The following is a 16170-nucleotide window of genomic DNA, read 5'->3' on the forward strand; positions in this document are numbered from 1 at the left end:
AGCCTCAGAGGGCTTTACAATCGGTTCACAAACATCCCTGACCTTTGACCTCACATCAGGGAAAAACTCCCAAAATATAGAAACATATTTTTTTTTTTATCCTGTTAAAAGGTTTCCCAAAAAAGACAATTTGGGAAAGAGTTGCCGCCCCAGACGAAATATTAAATAGAGATTTGTAAGTAGTCAAAGACATATTGAATAAAGAGATGTGTATGTAGTCTAAGAAGATTTAAAAGTCTTTGGGACCGTACATTTTTTTTGGTAAAATATAACAATCTGAAAAGGGAAATACTCTTTGCTTTACAGACGGGTCAAGAGCTAGGACGCCGCTCTGGAGACGCCACATTCCTCAGCCTCGCATGTGGGTATTTTTTTTTAGCGAAAACACTCAAGTATGCATTGTGCATTTCTGCTAGGCGACACATGTTTTGGGGGCTGGCGTGTTGACGCGACAGATGATAACAAGATGTGACGCAACTCCACCTCTAGTGAGGAAACAATATCACACACACACACACACAAACAATACACAATACACTTGCATCAGAAGACAGTTGCTTTATTTCAAAACTGTACGCGAAAGAAAAACAAGTTAATGAGAAAGCATTGACATACATGGTATGTTTAAAAGCTTTACACACACACACACTCAGCACCATGCGTGTGGGAACTGAAAGCATCCATCAGGAGCCGGCGATGAGGTTCCTGCCCGTCTGAGGAGAGCTGGCTGGCAGGTTGTCTCTGACGGGAGACATGGGCTCTCCCTTCTGACACACGGCCATCGACTGGGAATCTCTGGGGAAAAAAGTGTGTGTGGGGGGGGGGGGGTTTTAGAAAAGGTCACAGATCAACGTCACGACAGCTTGTTTACTTAATTACTTTGTAAATCAAAGCGTGGCCTAAAACATCTCCTCTATCCTACAGTGACAATGTTTTCAGAAGAAGAAGACAAAGGAGGAGAAGAAGGTAATGGGGACTGGGCGTGGTCTAAAAATTCCTCGAATAGCTCAGAAGAAGGAGGAGAAGAGGAAGAAGACAAAGAAGATAATGGGGACTGGGCGTGGTCTGAAAACTCCTGGAATAGCTCAGAAGAAGGAGGAGGAGAAGAAGGAGAAGAAGAGGAAGAAGGCGGAGAAGGAGAAGACGAAGATGAAGACGATAATGGGGATTGGGCGTGGTCTGAAAACTCCTGGAATAGCTCACCAGAACTCTTTCCTGATATGTCGTGTGAAACAAAACCTTGTGTGCCTCATTAGTTAGTGGGCCTATAAATGACTACAGCTCTCCTCACTACCATAAGTAACATTGTTTATTATATTAACGCTACCATTTTTAAAAAAATGGTCCTTATGTAAACAGTCTGAGGTAAAAAATAAAATGTAAAAAGGCGACGAGTGGGCAACATTAAAAAGAAGGAAAAATCAAGAAAAGGAAGTCGTCACAACTGTATAGCCAAGATGTTATTCACTAACATCAGAACTAGTGTAGTTCGTAAAAAATCAATAAAAAATACTGTTTATGTAAAAAGATTCCCATGTCATTCATGTGTACGGGCCGGGAAGAAGAAAAGAAAAGTTCTCGACGGATGCGGATGTAGGGTGAGGCGACCAGATCTGTTGGCTGCCTCAACCCGATGGAAACATCCGTGGTATGCAAGCAGATTCATCTCTTCAAAATGTTAGTTCCATTATGTTTTATGAGGTTTACTAGGACCCCAGATGGTTCGAGCAATTCCAACAATACAACATCATATTGACTTGTGTGACTTCAGAGTATTTCTCTTTTACTTTTTGAAGCCGAAGTTCTTCCAGAGGCTGCTGATGGTGGCCTGGAGCCCGGGGCTGTTTTCATTGTTGGAGGAAGGCGTCTTCTTTCCAGAACCCACGGGCTTTCTCCTCAGTCCACTGGCCCGGGCGGGGCCCAGCGTTCGCACGGGCGCCGCTTGACCCCGGCGGCCGGACTTTGGCTTCGACAGACCTGAAACCTGGGGAGGGAGAAACACCGGGTACCGGGGGACGAGATCAACACACGACATTTCAATGCCGTGACAAAATCCCGTCATTATTATTATTATCAAATCATCATTATATTACTGTTTCTTCCCTTTATTTTCCCAGTGAAAGGGTTTTTTCTAGTTTATGGGAGTTTTTCGTGATCCGATGTGAGGTCAAAGGTCAGGGACGTCGTATGAGTACAGATTGTAAAACCCTCTGAGGCAAATTGGTAATTTTTTTATATTGGGCTATACAAAATAAACTGAATTGAATTGAATTATTTCCAAAACTGTGAATTCATTTACAATGGAGACGAGAACATTCATACGCCAGCCCGGTCTCCATCGTTGCAGCTCTCTGCAACACGTGTTTGAATGCAGCCGGTCCCGTGTCAAATGTTTACAATCCACAAACAAACCTTGAAGAGTGAGGCTGCCGTGACGGGATAGGCCGGATACGCAGCCATCCAACCTTAAAGACCAAAGTAATATATGCCCACAACTGTTCCACCTCCATCTTTCTGAACTTTTCTAGATCTCCATCTCCTTCGTGTGTCTCTCTCTCTCTCTCTCTCTTCCTCAATGAGTGGGATGGTAGTATTGGTGTATTTGCTCATCGTTGTGGAACAAGCTCATCACAAACCCACCTTCGATCTCAGAACGCCAAGTTTCTTTTCCGCTTCTGCCGAGTGTGTGGGACTCGGCTCCGGCTCAGAGTCTTTGCTTGAATTAATCTCCTGAGGAAGTGAAAGAAAAGATAAGATGATGATGTATGTGTGAAGGCTGACCCAACCGCAAAAAGGATGTGAAAACATTTAGAGGAGGTGGAGATGTGTAACTATGAACGCACAGCTGCGGCGGCAGCTTCCTCCTGGTGGGAGGAGGGGAAGCTGTCGGCGACGACTTCCTCTTTGTGGCAGGAAGTGACGCAAGGCTGGGAGAAGTAGGCACTGTCCTGGGAGGGAGGTGAATCTTGGAGGTCAGGTGTGTCAGGTTGTCCATCAGTGGAGGACTGATGTGGGGGCGACGCGTCTCCAGGGGGTCCGGGGGTCTTTTTGGACAGGCAAAAACTGTCCTTCTTATACTGAAACTGCTGCAGGGCGCTCAGGCCTGAGGTGGCCTTCGGCGTGCCCGACCACTGGAACAGCCTGGGGCCCTGACTGGCTGCGCCGGGGGCCGCGGTGCTCGGCGATGCAGGCGGGCCGGGCGTGTCCACAGATGGAACGTCTGGCTCGCCGCTGTCCTCGGTCCGGGTGGGACTCCCGGCTCGGGGCTCGTTCTCCTGAGGTGAATCCGCCTTAGCGCTCAGACCGGAACCACTGAAGAATCTACACGTGGAGAAAAAAATAAGCGCAGCGACACATCAGGATATAACGTACAGCGTGACGCCCGTCGCGGAAGCTTGTGTGACTTCCTGTGTATTTTGGTTCTATTCAGTCACCATGTGTCGACATTATTTGAGCTCACATTGTTCACTTTATCAGTGCATCTGGGTATCGTGTGTTTTTGTTGTTGTTGTTGGAGGAGCAGGATCAGGAACTGAGCCAAGAGTGTCTGATCATTGTATCTGCATAGGGAGTACATGCTCTCTGATATTGGTATTTGGGCTCGCTGTTTGCAAATGTCAGCGATGCGCGTACAGTTCCAAAACACCGCCCCTTCTGGCAAGATCGAATCACCAACCTGCTGCCTCTCAACGACCTGTGACCCAGTGGAAGTGGTCACAGGATACTACCGGGGCACTCGGATTTGGGATGCAATCTCCGATCAACAGTATGATGAGCTGCACGACTGAACACACCACCATGTCCGTAAGACAGTGTGCAGTGTCTCCCAAAACAAAAACCCTGTGATAACCAGTGACCTGGAGGAGCTTCTAAAATAAATACAACTAGAATGGGCACTCGGTAGATCGCATACCTTCGCATATCACAACATTGGGCATTGAATTATGAACATTTTGGCATTAGTTGCATGCCAATTGGATAGAAATTGACCGCGCTATGGTAAAAAGAAGATTTTGACCTATCCATGACATTGACCTTGACCTTTGACCCGATTGATCCCAAAATCTAATCAAATGGTCCCCGGATAATAACCAATCATCCCTCCAAATTTCATGCGATTCGGTTTAAAGCTTTTTTTGTTATGCGAGTAACAGCCAATACTCGTTTTTCCGAAAACAAAAACAAGATCAGTTCGTGACCGTGTTGCTGGCCCTAAAGTCCTCCGTGGTCACCGCACGCGCCTCGATAAGCAAAGAGTTGAGTCCGACAGGAAGCGGATGGTTCGATGGGGTCGACGCTCACCTGCTGCGCGTGTCCTGGCTGTCCTCCTCCGCCTCCTGGTTCCTCCGCTGCAGCAAGGTGGCGAAGCGGTTGCGTGGCCGCGGCGGGCCGGTTAACGTCGGCTTCTCTGGATTCTGGTCCGACCTGGACCGCTTGTGACTGGAGGGCGAGTACTGCTGGAGCACATCCTGGTCTGATACGCTCGGGTCTATGGAAGGGAAAAAAAGACGAGACCAGATTTAACGATGAGCTATAAACGGCTGCTTTTATTATTCGCCAGTTACTCCTATGCATGTATGCGTGCGTATATGTGTATGTATGTCTCTATATATACAGTCGTATGCAAAAGTTTAGGCACCCCTCTGAGGCTGCATGATAATTTACTCCGTCTTCACCAAAAAAAAGATCACAGTTGTGTAATATTCTTTTTCTAGTTAACACTGAGTGCTGGGGTGTTTTCCAGACAAAGATATTTAGTGTAGCAGTATTTAGTTGTGTGAAATTAAATCAAATGTGAAAAATAGGCTGTGCAAAAGTTTGGGCACCCTTAGCATTTTGTTGATTTGAATACCTGTACCTACTAAATGCTGATTAACTGCAACACATAATTGGTCTGATTAACTCGTTACGCCTTAAATTCCATAGAAAGGTGCATCCAATCATTAGAAAGGGTATTTAAGGTAGCCAATTGCAAGTTGTGCTTCTCTTTGATTCTCCTCTGAACAGTGGCAAAAGGGGGGCATCAAAACAGCTCTCGAATGATCTAAAAACAAAGATTGTCCAGCAGTATGGTTTAGGGAAAGGCTACAAAAAGTTATCCCGGAGGTTTCAGCTATCAGTTTCCACTGTGAGGAATGTTATTAAGAAATGGAAGGCAACAGGCACAGTTCTTGTTAAGGCCAGAAGTGGCAGGCCAAGAAAAATATCGGAGAGGCAAAGGCGAAGAATGGTCAGAATGGTCAAGGACAACCCTCAGACCACCTCCGAAGACCTGCAAGGTCATCTTGCTGCAGATGGTGTCACTGTGCATTGCTCAGAGAACAGCTGTATGGGAGAGTGATGCGGAAGAAGCCTTTTCTGCACACACGCCACAAACAGGCTCGCTTGCGGTATGCAAAACTACATTTGAACAAGCCAGGCTCATTTTGGAACAAAGTGCTGTGGACTGATGAGACAAAGCTCGAGCTCTTTGGTCACAACAAGAGGCGTTACGCATGGAGGCAAAAGAACACAGCATTCCTAGAAAAACACTTGCTGCCCACAGTAGTGGGGGGTCCATCATGCTGTGGGGCTGTGTGGCTAGTGCAGGTACTGGGAATCTCGTTAAAGTTGAGGGTCGCATGGATTCAACTCAGTACCAGCAAATTCTTGACAATAATGTTCTAGAATCTGAAATAAAGCTGAAGTTACGGCGGAGTTGGGTGTTCCAGCAGGACCCGAAACATCGCTCCAAATCCACTAAGGCATTCATGCAGAGGAACAACTACAATGTTCTGGAATGGCCATCCCAGTCGCCAGACTTGAATATAATTGAAAATCTATGGGGTGACTTGAAGCGGGCTGTCCACGCTAGGCACCATCAAACCTTACTGAACTGGAGATGTATTGTAAGGAAGAATGGTCCAAAATACCTTCATCCAGACACTCATCAAAGGCTATAAGAAGCGTCTAGAGGCTGTTATTTTTGCAAAAGGAGGCTCTACTAAATATTAATGTGATTTTTCTGTTGGGGTGCCCAAATGTATGCACCTGTCTAATTCTCTTATGATGCATATGGCATATTTTCTGTTTATCAAATAAACCTTATTTCACTGCTAAAATATCACTGTGTCCATGAAGTATAACATATATGACAAAGAAGTTCCTGATCCAAATGCCCAACAATTTATAGATGAAAGTAATGGAGCTTATCAGGGGTGCTCAAACTTTTCATACGACTGTATATATATATATGTCTGTGTGTGTGTGTGTGTGTGTGTGTGTGTGTATATATATATATATGTCTGTGTGTATGTGTATATATATATATATATATATTGTGTATAAATAAATATTTATATTAGATAGAAATATGTATTTATATATATATATAATTATAAATACATATTTATACACAATATTTATATCTATCTATAAATAAATGCATATACACACACACAATTTATATATATATACAGGACTGTCTCAGAAAATTAGAATATTGTGATGAAGTTCTTTATTTTCTGTAATGCAATTAAAAAAACAAAAATGTCATGCATTCTGGATTCATTACAAATCAACTGAAATATTGCAAGCCTTTTATTCTTTTAATATTGCTGATTATGGCTTACAGCTTAAGAAAACTCAAATATCCTATCTCTAAATATTAGAATATCATGAAAAAGTATACTAGTAGGGTATTAAACAAATCACTTGAATTGTCTAATTAACTCGAAACACCTGCAAGGGTTTCCTGAGCCTTGACAAACACTCAGCTGTTATAAATCTTTTTTTTTACTTGGACTGAGGAAATATTAAAATTTTATGAGATAGGATTTTAGAGTTTTCTTAAGCTGTAAGCTATAATCAGCAATATAAAAAAAAATAAAAGGCTTGCAATATTTCAGTTGATTTGTAATGAATCCAGAATGCATGACATTTTTGTTTTTTTAATTGCATTACAGAAAATAAAGAACTTTATCAAAATATTCTAATTTTCTGAGACAGTCCTGTATATATATAAATATTGTGTATAAATATTAATTTATTTATAACTATATATATATATATATATAAATATTTAAGTAATTAAGTACTGGCTGACTGCCATGACTAAAAGGACCAATAACAGTATACCTGCATATAATTCTGTTTCATAAACTGGGTTGGGTCGATCTGTAGCAAACTAAAGTAAACAGTAAAACACTGAACATTGGCTTTATGGGGATATGATGAGTGGATACATTTTTTCGATGCAAAAATAAGAGACTTAGGATGTCCCCTTACTGACAAAGTGACGCACATAACATTGTGGCCACGAACTCTCCCAGACGGGGGACCTGGAGGACTATCGAGTGGACCCGTTTGTGCTTCAGGTTATCGGTGCAGCTGGGCTAGTTAGATATTATTTAATTACCAAAAACCCTTTCATATCCTGTACAGAGGAGAAGTGGGGGTGTTCAAACCCAAACGGTGTCCTTTAAATTCTTCCACAGCCTGACTTCCGCCATCGACCAATCAATGGGGTAGATAAGTCCTGTGAAGTGTAAAGTCCAACCACTGCGTGTTGAGCGGCTCACCTTCTCGCTGTCTCTTGGCCTGCAGCCTCAGACTACCCAGGCTGACGATCCTCTCCTTCCCCCTGGTGGAGGGAGGCCTGCCTGGGGAGGCAGCAGACGGGGGCGGGGCCACTGCCGCTGACTTTAAGCCTCCGCTCCAGATACTGGGCCCGGTGGGAGCCGACGAGTGATTCCAGCTGCGGCTACGGGCTTTCGAAAACTGAAGGGGAAAAAAAGAAAAAAAAGAAAAAAGGAGGACATTAGAAAAATTGTTCTAAATTAAATATTTATCACACTTAGTGGAAGGAGACCCAAATATCAAAAATGTGCTGTGATCTGATACCTGTGGAATGGGTTTGTCTGGGTTGAAGTCATCTATCCTCTCCATGGTGTTGATGTCAAGGTTTCCCAAGGCCATCTGCAAGCCTTTGTCATCTCCTAGATTACTGGATATCAATGTCATCAAGGATAACAAAGACTGTACAACTAATAGAGGAGGAAGTTCCCTTTTCTAAATTATATATGACCAAATGTCCACCGAGAAATACAAGGGCAAGAGGATACAGTCCAGCGTAGCCGAGGGATGCCGGGTCGATGTGCTCTAGGTACGGGTTGAGAGGCACGACCTTCCTCCTGACGGGGTCGAACACCAGCTGGTAGAGGAAGGTGTTATTGGCTCGGACGAAGCCCTCGATGTACTGCTCAGGGATGACGACATTCATCTTCAGATACTGGCCCATCTTTCTGATCACCTGGAGGGGGCCAAGGAGAGCTCACGATGAACCGGCTGCCACTGGACCACTGCTGCGCGGTTCGGAACCGGGACAGCGTGCCACAGACCCAGTTGCAGTGAAACTAATACAATATGGCATTTTCGAAATAGACTGTAGTGTGTTCACAAAGATAGTACATGGTGTCAATGATAGAATAATGTAGCGTTTGAATTCAACAGGTGCTTTCCTCAGAAGCAGGTTTTGGTGTGCGGCATAATGTTGATGCATCAATCCAGTGACGGCACCTCTGGAATCACAACTTCAAAGAGTAAAGACGTTGCAAAACGCATTATCCAACTTCTCCGACTGTCTCACCATCTGAATTATTCATACATCCTGTCATATTCATTGAATTGTAACTCTGTTCATTCTGGTCACATGACATCTATTGCATCTGTCCATCCTGGAGAGGGATCCTCCTCTGTTGCTCTCCTGAAGGTTTCTTAAATTGTTTCCATGTGAAAGTTTTTTTTGGGGAGTTTTTCCTGATCCGATGCGAGGTCAAAGGTCAGGGATGTCGTATGTGTACGGGTTGATATTGGACCATACAAAATAAACTGAAGTGAATTGAACGGGGTCTCACCTTGAGGATATCCGGGTCGCTGGCCAGCCGCAGCAGTTTGCAGGCTTTGCCGAGGCCGATGCCGTGTATGGAGGCCAGATAGTCGCACCCAGAGAGGATGCACATGTGGCGGAACTTCTCCTCCGTGAAGACGTTGCCCAGAGAGCGACAGCGGCCCATGTTGCTTTGGTCGATCTCCAGGCCGTTGCCCTGCTTGTCCATTTTGAGGATCACCTGCGCGGTTGCGAAAGACGATTAGAAGTCGGTGGCCACGTGAAGAGGAGTGGTGGTGCCGCGTGAGGCCATTTCTCAATGTTACGCATGGTTCGCTGCAGACGTGATCAACACTGAAGGTGTGTAATCGTGTCGTTGTTGTTGTTGTTTTGACTAACACTTGTCTGATATAGGCCGTCATCTCTTTTACTTGTCGCTCAACAGAAGAACACAAATTAGGCACTAGTACCTTTCTCTGCCCATGTAAACTTGCATCTGTTTTGAAGGATCCAACCAATAACATCATCCGTCTCCATCAGGGCCCTGTTCCCTAAAGGCCGCGTGACTAATTCAGGCTAACAAGCTGATATCAGGCGTAATTTACACGAATTTGGTCGATTGACAGCAGTTTGATCATGGATGGAGTTATTTTTGGCAACATTCGTGGAGAGTTTCATTGAGGAAGGTGAACTGAGAACAGTCAATAACATCAAATTGTACAGCGTTACTGCATTGTTACTGTATTTCCACATCACTGTGAACAGTTAGATATCACCAGTGAGTCTTCCCCCATGGACTAGCACGTGATATCGTCAGACGTTTGAAAATAATAATAACAACATATTAACATCTCTTAGCAGCTTTAAATTTCAGCAAATTGAGCTAAATGACAGATTTTTATTTTAATGTCAAATTATATGTCATGTGGCTTTTTTGTTCAATATTTTTTCCTCAAACTACAATCTATTTAGTTCTTTTTTGTTTTATTAGATCGTATTTGATCAAATGTAAGGTAGGGTTTCATTGTGAAACTGTATTTCTGATCATTACGAGTGATGTTCTCTTCCGATATGATTGATTAATCTATTTCATGGATTTGTTTCACAGTAAAACATCTGGGTCATGGTCCAGCTGGCTGTCAATAAGCACACACTTTTCCAGATTTGGGCTTCAGGACTTGTTTTTCTTTTAATGCCAACGGCTCCAGATGTATTTAAATCTAGTTTCAAAGAACCAAAATGTCAAATCGCCAACACTCTTGATATGAGAACTCTTATCCCCGTACAGAGAATGGATTCCTCTGTGTGATTACATACCCGTGCAGCCTGAAACGCACCCCCTGGATCTAGTCGCCGTACCTTATTGCAGCCGAATGCCAGCAGGTCAGAGTCCTCGGTGATGACAGCCTGGGCCAAACCGGATTTAGTGAGGTACGCCAACTGAGCATCGGCTTCATACGGAGCCACGACACAGTCCACTCCTCTCCCCCTTGCGGCCTGGTTTATGAAAAGAAATCACACAATCAGAACATGTTCGACCCAACATGCAACACCGCTGGATGTAACCAGTCAGTATTAAGAAATACTAGGAAAGCAAAGCATGTACCTGTGGGGTCTAAATAGACAAATTAAATATTGTCATAGCCTTTCTGATGTTGGCAGGGTGGACATGCAAACCGGAAGAGAAACTGTAGAGGGCCTCTACTGGGTCTGGACAAGCATTCAAAAGGTACTGGCAGTAAGCCAGTACTTACTTAAATAAAACAATATCTAAAAAATATAATACATAAATATATATATATCTATTTATATGTATATATAAACATACACACACATATAAATATTTATACATAATATAAATATGTATTTATATATTTATTTAAATATGTATTTATTTATATATATATATTATATATATATACACACAGATACATGTACAGTATATATATATACACACACACACAAATATATATTTATATGCATGTATATATACAGGACTGTCTCAGAAAATTAGAATATTGTGATAAAGTTCTTTATTTTCTGTAATGCAATTCAAAAAACAAAAATGTCATGCATTCTAGATTCATTACAAATCAACTGAAATATTGCAAGCCTTTTATTCTTTTAATATTGCTGATTATGGCTTACAGCTTAAGAAAACTCTAAAATCCTATCTCATAAAATTTTAATATTTCCTCAGACCAAGTAAAAAAAAAGATTTATAACAGCTGAGTGTTTGTCAAGGCTCAGGAAACCAGGTGTTTCGAGTTAATTAGACAATTCCAGTGATTTGTTTAATACCCTACTAGTATACTTTTTCATGATATTCTAATATTTAGAGATAGGATATTTGAGTTTTCTTAAGCTGTAAGCCATAATCAGCAATATTAAAAGAATAAAAGGCTTGCAATATTTCAGTTGATTTGTAATGAATCCAGAATGCATGACATTTTTGTTTTTTGAATTGCATTACAGAAAATAAAGAACTTCATCACAATATTCTAATTTTCTGAGACAGTCCTGTATATATATATACACATATATATTAATATGGGAGCCCTCACCTTAATGAGGTTATGCGCCATGGCGGGGGTGATGTTAATGCAGCGGGTAAAACAGTCTCTGGCCTCGGACAGTTTGCCTTCACGTAGAAGCTGTCGACCTTTCTGAAGGTTGCTTTCTCTGCGCCTGAAAGGTACACAGACGACGGAGAGTTATTGAGGGCAACGTGTATTTGTTTAGCGGCGGGGTTGTCTGGCCTCAGCTGTCGACAGGTCTGTACATTCCTCCCTGAGACATTCACACCGAACAATGTTGCTCTGTTGCCGTTTAGGACTGCAGTCCTCCTCATAGGGCCAAGTATTGTCTGAGCGCGTTCGTTACCAGGTGTAAGAAACACTGGATCACTGGCGCGTCATCACTTCTTCTCAGATGATAATGCAGCCGCAGTGTCTGTTATAGTCACGTAGGGTTTCAAAGATTCTGTGGGGGGTTGTTTCTGCTACATCTGTTCCCACAGCTTTGGCCTCATTCATCTCTAAATTTATTTTAGATTCATCTTATAATGGTTAGCTCTCTTAAACATCCACATGAATTCAAATATGGTCATCAGTTTACTCAGAGTCCGAGGCAAACATCTTCAAATTCAGCAGTCCAGAACCCAAAGATATTTGGTTTATGAAGATAGAAAAAGGAAGCAAATCCGAAGGGAGATGTTGGTATAGGATATTGTTAATGAATGACTGTAATTGTAAAACTACAAAAAGACATTTCTGGAGGGATCAGCATGAATCTGATGCAGTGGCATGCTCCTCCCAATAGAGGGCATGCAGTGCTGCCTCTTCACTTTCTTTTGACACAAACTGCCTGCCACAGCAAAAAGCCTACCCAGTAACCATTCAGGGGCGCTCAAAACTTTTTCTGTCATGCCCTACCTTGAATAAAGAAAAATGTTCATGTCCCAGCACCCCAATACAATTGTAACAAAATGGTCCATACTGAATTTCTATTATTCTATTATTATAATATTGCGACTCCTCCATCCGGGCTTTTTCAAATAATAGAATAAAGAAAAATTGCACTCAATTTCAAGTAAAGCAGAGAAAAACAAATACAATGTGCAATCACTTTGTTAGAACAATGCAAATAAAGTTCTATCTGTGCAAGAAATAACTAATATTTGGCCAAGAAAAAAAAGACTAGTGTGCCTGCATTTGATTTAACCTGTTTTACGCTGCATCCTTTGATATTAGTGCAGATCTGTGTGAGCCATCAAGTTTCATCAGTGTTAGTGGCTGCAGTGAGCTTTCCTCGTCAAATCTTTTTTTATACGGGGTTGCAGGCTTGATACGACCACTCTGTTAACGCTCATTGAGGAGCTTTTGTTTTGAAGGGCAACAACAGAAAAGATCTCACTGGAGGTATGTGGTGAGTCGCCAAAAATGTCGCCTTGTATTTATTAATGGATTAGTTTGCACCATTTGTTTGTTGTTCTTTTTTGTGTTGTACACTGTACCTAAGAATCCTGTGTACCAAGGTATACAACTTAAAAAATTGACAAAGAAAATCGTTATGTTGTTGAAAACTACATTTTAAAAAAGTGTTTAAAAAAATAAAATGAAAATGCACAAACTGTAAAAGTAAAAGGGTGCATATGTTCATAATGTCAAGAAGAACAGCGGTTTACAGTTGGTGGATAATTAGCGGTTAGCTCCAGCCATCTGGTCACGCAATGCATTTTCTATGGCGCATCGTACTGAAAGGTGCTGGATAGTTTGTGATCGATGCTTTGGGGCTCAGGTTGAAAGAGGCGCAGATGTGCGCTCGTAGATGGCATGCTGTCCATGTCATGCATCTATAGACCGATGCACAATAAAAGGTAGATACTCACTCTCTGCGAGCCTTTTCCACTTCTTTTTTCGAAGGCAGATTGCGTCCATCGAACACCAGAATTGGTTTGACACCGAAGGCCAACATCATTTCCACAAATTTCATGCAGTACCACACGTACCTAGAATTGAATAAATCAAAATGCAAATATCAGTTCTGGACATACAACCGCCGTCGCCACATTGTCGTTAGTGTCATTGACACAATAGATACATTAATGTTAACATTGTCTTTTTTGCTGCATTGGATCCGGTAAGGATAAACAGCTCCCTGGTTTCAGTCAGCTGATTGGTTAAAGGATGCATGGCCTGTGCTGACTAGATCATTTAGTTTGATCGTGCATAACCTGCTTACCTGCCTGTATCGTACATTTAACATAGTTTGTTAACAAACTACACTACCGTTCAAAAGTTTGGGGTCATCCAGACAATTTCGTGTCTTCCATGAAAACTCACTTTTATTTATCAAATGAATTGAAAATTGAATAGAAAATATAGTCAAGACATTGACAAGGTTAGAAATAATGATTAATATTTGAAGTATTAATTTTGTTCTTCAAACTTCAAGCTCAAAGGAAGGCCAGTTGTATAGCTTATATCACCAGCATAACTGTTTTCAGCTGTGCTAACATAATTGCACAAGGGTTTTCTAATCAGACATTAGTCTTCTAAGGCGATTAGCAAACACAATGTACCATTAGAACACTGGAGTGATAGTTGCTGGAAATGGGCCTCTATACACCTATGGAGATATTTCATTAGAAACCAGACGTTTCCACCTAGAATAGTCATTTACCACATTAACAATGTTGAGTGTGTATTTTTGATTAATGTTATCTTCATTGAAAAAACAGTGCTTTTCTTTGACAAATAAAGACATTTCTAAGTGACCCCAAACTTTTGAACGGTAGTGTATATTTGGGTTTTGAACAAAGGTGTTTTTAAATGTCTGAAAATAAGAACATGGACTATGAGCGCCATTGTAGCACATAAACTATATGTTTGAACCCTACAGCAATAAGGGGCCATTTTCACAAACAATTACTAAATATCAACATATTTCTGAACACATTTTCTTTTAAATTCAGCTAGAATAATAAAAACATGCTTACTGGTCAGTTGGTTCTCCTTTCGCGAGCTTCTCGGCACACGAAAAGGCTCCTTTATGCAGCCAACAGTACGTGTCCACAGCCACGCTCTGGCCTTTGTATTTTTTGATGTTGACGGGCTCGGCGGCATCTTTGATGAACTGCAGCAGACCAGATATTCCCATTTTCAGCTGCAGATGTGAACCACGCTGATTCTGCAGCTGCAAGAGATTCAGGAAAATATGGATGAAAACACCTGCTCACACTTTCAGTGAGTAAAGATATATCCACAACAAAACCTGCATACAGGAGCTCCATTTCCACACATGCTAAGAATGCTGACACTGGAGATTGTTGTTTTTTTCATGCTCGCCATCTTGGCCCTCGTGTGACAAGGTCAGATGAAATAATCTACCTGGAAATCTCAGGCAGACAAAAGGAATCTAATTTTTTTATTTTATTTTACAGGGCAATTCATACCTTTATTATTAGACTGACAGTGACAGATTTAGAGGATCGAGAGATGAACAATGACATGCAACTAAAGTCCACAGCGAGAATCAAATGCGGAGACGTTGTGGTTCATGATCATTGACTGGTTGTCATTGTCGTTAACCTGTTAGTGAAAAGAAACTAGGTATGACAACTAAATTTGTCACAAATACATAAATGTAACCTGTCGTCACCCTCAACGAGGCATTTTAGTATCATGGCATTACATGCTATAAATATCATCTAGATAGATAGATAGATATATACTTTATTAATCCCCAAGGGGAAATTTGTCGTGACAGTAGCAGCAACACACAAGAATAAAAACAAAACACAAAATATAAGAAACAGGGATGAAAGATATAGAAGTATACAAGTAAAATAAAAGTAAAATACAAAACAAAATATATATGTAAATATACAACACACATCTAGATCATTTAAATAAGCAATATATGTAAAGACAAAGGCTATATGTACATTGTTTCATCTATTCCTCATTTTCATTTGGATGATTTTTTTATATCACCCAAAGTATCTGATCTGAACCAGTAGCTGAGTGGTCCATCAAAACACAACAGAGGGCTGAAGCGAGCCAAACACTGTCAAATGGAAATGTCCTCTGAGTGAACACCTGTTTGGGGAGGACTTTAGCACTAAACCTCAAGAAAGTGTGCCATCGAATGATGTACTAGGTATGGTATATATATATATATGCCTGTCAATAAGCAAATCAACACTAAAGATTGAGGTCACAATATAGTTATCTCAACATCCAAATGTCAAACAGGTGACATTATCGTGCTATCCTTGTAGCTAGTTGAAAAGTACATTATTAGAAAGGCGTCTGTTAGCTAGCTCACAAAGTAACGCTCACTTAACTGAACAACATTGACAGTTTATTTGCTTCCATGGCGCTAACTGTGGCTGAGTCCGATGTCAAAGATGACACACACTGAGCTAAACAGTACGCAACCGCAAAAGAATGACGAATGTCGAAGTAAAACTTACTTATTTGCTGATACTTTTATCGTACACGCAACCTGACGGAAACAGTTGCAGCGAGTTTAGTTTTAGCGGCAAAAGAAGGGTTTCTGGATGAGCTGCTGCTATTGGCCAGTTGGCTCGAGGGGGCGGGTTTAATGGCAGGAAGAGAGAAGCGCTCCAAAACCTAACCGCGACACCCCGTTAACGGGTTTATATAGTTGACGTTTTAACGACCTGGGCCTCGTTTCCTTTGCTTTAACTACCACACGATGTCATCACCTAGCCTGGTAGAGGTTACATGACATACCCGCTCATGTGCTATGTGTACAGCTAGTCTCCCCGCACTCGC

The 16170-nt window shown here is 41.7% G+C and overlaps 1 protein-coding gene across 1 annotated transcript; it reads right to left on the bottom strand.

Annotated features, from left to right (window-relative positions):
- Positions 1–542: 542 nt before the first annotated feature.
- Positions 543–16044, bottom strand: exo1 (exonuclease 1). Its single transcript, XM_056435798.1, has 14 exons — positions 15846–16044; positions 14367–14563; positions 13257–13376; positions 11431–11554; positions 10226–10363; positions 8895–9107; positions 8103–8290; positions 7882–7984; positions 7560–7758; positions 4303–4489; positions 2844–3321; positions 2641–2730; positions 1788–1984; positions 543–795 (listed from the first exon to the last, which is right to left on the bottom strand). The coding sequence occupies exons 2-14, from the start codon at positions 14525–14527 to the stop codon at positions 684–686; spliced, it is 2310 nt and encodes a 769-aa protein (XP_056291773.1). The 5' UTR covers positions 14528–14563; positions 15846–16044; the 3' UTR covers positions 543–683.
- Between the last annotated feature and the right edge of the window lie 126 nt (positions 16045–16170).

This window comes from Pseudoliparis swirei, chromosome 17 (assembly GCF_029220125.1).
Source record: "Pseudoliparis swirei isolate HS2019 ecotype Mariana Trench chromosome 17, NWPU_hadal_v1, whole genome shotgun sequence".
Taxonomy (NCBI): Eukaryota; Metazoa; Chordata; class Actinopteri; order Perciformes; family Liparidae; genus Pseudoliparis; species Pseudoliparis swirei.